Source organism: Salvelinus sp. IW2-2015, unplaced genomic scaffold (genome assembly GCF_002910315.2).
Source record: "Salvelinus sp. IW2-2015 unplaced genomic scaffold, ASM291031v2 Un_scaffold3845, whole genome shotgun sequence".
NCBI lineage: Eukaryota > Metazoa > Chordata > Actinopteri > Salmoniformes > Salmonidae > Salvelinus > Salvelinus sp. IW2-2015.
In genome coordinates this window covers 14,205-19,970 of record NW_019945119.1, presented here as the reverse complement: position 1 = coordinate 19,970, position 5,766 = coordinate 14,205, and the positions used below count along the sequence as shown (strand labels likewise).

At 42.4% G+C, this 5,766-nt stretch overlaps 1 protein-coding gene across 1 annotated transcript in view; it reads left to right on the top strand.

Moving 5' to 3' along the window:
* LOC112076569 (lipoma-preferred partner homolog) overlaps nt 1–3,912 on the top strand; it is a gene marked incomplete at its 5' end in the record, with an annotated part of 17,361 nt that extends 13,449 nt beyond the window's left edge. The window contains 3 exons of the mRNA XM_070441375.1: nt 2,856–2,942; nt 3,180–3,309; nt 3,599–3,912. Coding sequence (XP_070297476.1) covers nt 2,856–2,942; nt 3,180–3,309; nt 3,599–3,912 — 531 coding nt within the window. The remainder of the gene's footprint in view (nt 1–2,855; nt 2,943–3,179; nt 3,310–3,598) is intronic.
* Between the last annotated feature and the right edge of the window lie 1,854 nt (nt 3,913–5,766).

Genomic DNA, 5,766 nt, shown 5'->3' with positions numbered 1-5,766 from the left:
AACCGCTGTGTTCTGCTCCACTCCTACAGTAAATAAATATGATTCAACCAGCCGCCAGGGCCAACGAAGACAATCGCCAAACTTAACCACCATTAATCTGGAGACTATTTACAGTGTATACAGAGAGTATACAGACACCTTCTCTTTTCATTTTTTATTTTATTTTTACGTTTCACAGCCTTATTTCTAAAATTTGGTTTAAATATATATTTATCCTCATCGAAATCTATACACAATTCCCCTAATGGCAAAGTACAGAGAGATCCGTGATGAACACCTTCAGAGCGCCTCAAGACCGCAGACTGGGAGAAGGTCACCGCCAACGAGGACATTGCCTTAAGCACACAGCCAAGACAAAGCAGGATGGCTGCGGAACAAGTTCTCTGAATGTGCTTGATTGCCCAGTGGAGCCCGGACTTGGTCCCGATGGACATCTCTGGAGAGACCTGAAATAACTAGTTGCCAGCAAGCTAACAAGAGATAAGGGATCGTAGATAAAATGCGAGAAGCCCCAAATACAGTTTGCTTGTAATGTCATTCGGCGACAGCGTAGCCTAGTGGTGTTAGAGGCGTTGACTTAGTACACGAAAAGGTTGCAAAGATCAATCCCTGAGCTTGACAAAGTACAAATCTTGTTGTTCTCCCCTGATACAGGCAGTTAACCCACTGTTCCTAGCCCCCATTTGGAAAAATAGGAATTGACTAACTCTTTGCCTAGAAAAAGATATAATATTTTTTTTAAGAACTCAGCGTAATCGCTGCCAAAGGTGCTCACAAAGAGCGAATATTACCGGTCTGCATATGATGTTCGATTTTACCCTGCTATGATGATCATAATGCGACTATCTTAGTGGAGCAAAAACTATTTATCCACTTTTAGAGAATACGTAACTAACACAGTGGAAAAGTCAAGCGGATACTAGATATATATATAAATACCGACGGCCTCGCTCTATGCATAGTGAGCATATAGAATGAATATGCGCGCAGTGTTCCAATCATGTGTGCGCACCCTACTGATTTTATAATGCGCTACCTTTGACCAGGGCTGCAACCCTATTCCCTAATTAGTGGCACTACCTCTGACCAGGCTGGCACTCTATTCCCTAAATAGTAACAACTACTCTTTGACCAGGCTGCACCCTATTTCCTAATTAGTGCGCTACCTGTGACCTGGGCTGGCACCCTATTCCCTAATAGTGCACTACCTTTTGACCTGGCTGGCACCCTATTCCTTAATAGTGCACTACCTTTGACCAGGCTGGCACCCTATTTCCTTATAGTGCACTTACCTCTGACCAGGCTGGCACCCTATTTCCTATATAGTGCACTACCGTCTGACAGGGCTGCGCACCCTATCTTCTATATACTGGCTACCTTTGATAGGCTAGGCACCTATTCCCTAATAGTGCTACTCTTTGACCACGGCTGGCACCTCATGTCCGCTGATAATAGATGTCACTACGCTTTGACAGGGCTGGCCACCCTATTCCTCAATAGGGCACTACCATTGACCAGGGCTGGCCACCCTATTCCCTAATTAGTGCACACTTTAAGACCCATGCAGAAATTTTGGTTCACATGTTTAATAACTTTCCCACATGTGAAAACTCACACTTTCGCTTTCTTGTGCCATTTAATATCAAGAAGAACTTCTGTTAGTTTGGAAACCAAAATTAGTTTTGCAAACAAAACAAACCTCAAAAGTATTAAAGGAAAAACTGTCTATTTTTGGTATTTGTATCATTAGTCCATTGTGACATTAGTCCCAAATAATATTTTGCTTGTCAGCAATAATTCAAAGCATATTAACTTTCAAAATATAGATATCTATTTCCCTCCGTTATGATGCGTTCTTGTCATAGGAATTCATTCTTACTTTCCCGATTGTTACATATACAGAAAAAAACACACCTGAGCTCGTCCTCAACAGAGCAGACTAGAATCAAGGTCACGTGCACTCAGATTGATAATGATCGCTAATGGTCAAATAAAATTCTGACGTTCAGTTCTCATAGGCAAACGATATATTTAAACGTGGATATTGTCCCATGTTTTGTTAAAGGTTGAATTGTAAATTAACACATTTTTCCGCTGTCCCTGTGCCAGCCTGGGACCGTGGACCAAGCCTGGAAGACATCAAGGCTCTGATCCAATCAGGAGGACGGAGCTGTCCACGGTGTCTGGCTCATGCCTGGAGTGAGTTTCTTTATTACATTACCATGTCTCTATCCCTTAGCTAAAACAAACATGTCAATATGAGCATTTTCACAGTGATTACAATTTAGCAGTTGATATTGTTAACATGACCTTTCACTAGTAGGAGTCCACATGACTTATGGATACCATTTGTATTTCTTCTGATGTCCAGTAAGAACAGTACACACGTGTGGGCTCAGTTGTAGAGCAGGCGCTTGCAACGCCAGGGTTGTGGGTTCATTTCCCACGGGGGGACCAGGAATGAATATGTATGATACTTGTCCATTTGTAGCGCTCTGGATAAAGAGGTCGTCTGCCTAATTGATTTAAATGTAAATGTAAGAAGAAGTAGCATTGCTGGGTGAAAACTACCTCTAACTACATCTAGCACTTCCATCTTTGTGCTAACGCTAGCAGATACCCATAGACTTACATCATTGTGCTAACGCTAGGCAGTACCCATAACTTCCAGTTTAGTACACAACTTTTCACCAGGGCCCTATTCCCTTTGTAGTACACAACTTTTCACCAGGGCCCTATTCCCTTTGTAGTACACAACTTTTCACCAGAGCCATATGTGGAATAGGTTGCTATTTGAGACAGAACCAGTGCCTCTGTGACCACTGACAATCAAGTCATCATCTTCTTCTCCCCAGGTGAGGTCTGCCCAACCCGGGCCCCAGCACCAGTCCCCAGGACCCCCACAGCAGTTTGCCCAGCAGCCTATCCGGAGCCCAGCTCAGGTCCAGGCCACGCCTTCTTGGTGTTCTTCTTCTTCTTCTTCTTGTTACGTTAAAAACAGGGGAATTCCACTCCTTGTTTGTGTTTGTTGATGTTTATGCTTTATTATAGACAGCTAGGAAACAGATCGGGACATAGAATGGGAGGAGACAAAGTAGGGAAGAGAGGAAGGGTCTTCGATGGGGAAGGAGATGTGTTAGAGCTGGGAGTGTTAACCATTTGAGCACATCTCTTCACAGGTCCAGTACATGTCTGCTCAGCCACGAGGCCCTGACTTGGCCTACGGGCCTCCTCAGCCAGGCTTCGCCCCTCAGCCAGGCTTCGCCCCTCAGCCAGGCTTCGCCCCTCAGCCAGGCTCTGCACCACAAGGTGTCTAATCTACCTGACTTTTTCACTCAACATTAACACACACTGTCCATTTGCACTTCTACCATGTTATCTACAATTACTTGACAACCTGTTTCCAATACATTTTAAATGTATTTAGAAACTAGTCAAATGTACCAAAACAAGTTTTTTCTGGTGTTTGTGAAAACGAAGACAAGTAGAATCCATTTTTATTGTTACAATTAAATTTGTGCTAAAAATGTCATATGTTATCGGTGTAAATACTGTATTTGTCAACACATTGTGAACATGTACATGGCGTTTGTGGCAGGGTACCCAGAGCAGGCCTACCCTGGACCAGGAGGGTACGGGGGAGAACCAGGAGGGTACGGGGGAGAACCAGGAAACACCTGGAGATACACTGCTATTTTATTCCTTGGCTCTGTTCAATGCAGGGAGAGTCTAAGAGTTCAGTCGGAGTCTCTCAAGAGGTTGGGAAAAAGGAACATGGAAACTCTAGTAATATTCTTCTTTTCAGGTGAGGTCTGCACAGCCGGCCCAAGCACCAGTCCCCTGGACCCCCCAGCAGTTTTGCCCCGCAGCCCAAAGAGCCGGTCCAGTACATGGCTGCAGCCAGGGCTCTGAGTCGCTATGGGCTCCCAGCAGGACTTTCGCGCCTCAGGGGATCTACCCTACGCAGACAGTCAGGATTATTAGAAACATTATTTATTGAATTCATGAAGTGGGAGCATTTGATGGATCCACTTTTTTATTTTAAAATCTTTAAAGTTTGGAATTGAATTAGACTGTTGATTTTGATTGAATTGGAATTTGTAAAAAAACGAAATGGTTTGTAGATTTTCCGTTTAATGATTTTGTTTTTAAAAGTCTTTAATCTAGTATTAGTTATGTCGGGTATAGAGGTCTGTCTGGTAACTAGTAGTAGATGACCCAAGGGTTTCAAACTGGGCCGTGGTCCCGCAGGGGGTCCGGAGATGTTGGCAGTTAAGTTTTTAGAAAATATTTGGTGGATAATGGAGCTGCACAGGAAATAATTTTGTGGATACATGTTTTTTATTCTCTGCATCAGTGTTTAACCTTTATATTAACTAGTGCAAGTCAGTTTAGAAAATGCTACTTTCAAGAAGGCCCAGGAACAGTGGGTTACTGTCTTTCATGAGGCAGAACGACAATATTTGTACCTGTCAGCTCGGGGAGGGAGCTTTGCAACTTGTTACGAGTCCAAGCTCTAACCGCTAGGGCTACTGCACCAAAGAAGTTAGAGGGTAGCCTACGGGCCAATGCTAATAGCATAGCGTCAATTTAACCGGAATATTACAGGAACAGTTAGCCAGCTAGCTGTTCTGTTCATACAACTCTGGGGCAAGTAGATAATGTTGCATTTCCAAGTCTGATCGTATCCCTTTAATATGGTAGAAAATTACAGGCCATTTGAGGAAAGTTACAGTTTTTTTTTCTACATAAAAATCTTTAGGCGGGCCGATAAGTGATGATTTTCGGATGGAGTAAACAGGTTTATGGCAACGTCAATGACCAAAACAGATAGATAATATATCTGTTGCAATAACAATCAAATAAAATCAGACGAGTCAGGTGAGATCTGAAAAAAAAATCAACAAATGGGCATTCCCAGGACATTTGATTTTGTTATGTGTTTGAGCACGAGCACAAGCATTTGAGCCTGGGAAAATGCATAGAATACAGGATGTAGCTTTAAAACTACCAATTTCTCTCAGCACAAATGCAAAGATGTGTAGAACTGTCTGAAAATGTTTCTCTCAGCTCAATGTAATTTTTGAAATTTTATTTCAACAATTGGATGGTATAATATGAATTGGGAATTGAATTTCTTGAATTACCTACAACATTGAAATTGAGAGGAATGTAAGTAATTCAAATTCAAGTGCTTCATTGCCATGGAAACAATGTTTACATTGGCAACGCAAGTGAAATAGATATATCAACAAAAGTGAAATAAACATAATGTTATATTAATTACTGTTAGGTTATATAACATAGTATGGCTATTACATTTTAGGTTTTATAACTGGTCTCCATGGGAATTGAACCAAACCTTGGCATTTGGAATTCTACAAATGTAACGTGGCATTGGAAATGACTTGACTAACCGTTGACAGCAGTGAGGAGACTAATTAAACAAAACAACACAAAGACTGTAAGAAACCATTTTTATCGGTAATTATTTGTATTGTTTTTTTCAATACGTTTTGTATCTGACAGTCATTATTGGTAAGAGAATAATGTTTCAATGACTTACTGGTTTAAAAAGGCACAATGAAATCTGGTAACATTTGTGGAGGGTACCGAGCAGGCCTACCCGGTGGAGAGGAGGCTACGGGGGAGACCACGAGGCTACGGGGGTAGGGATCAGGAAGGGTACGGGGGAGAACCAGAGGTCGGGGGAGAACCAGGACACCTGGACCAGCTAGGTATGCTGCTGCTCCTAGCAGCAGGGCT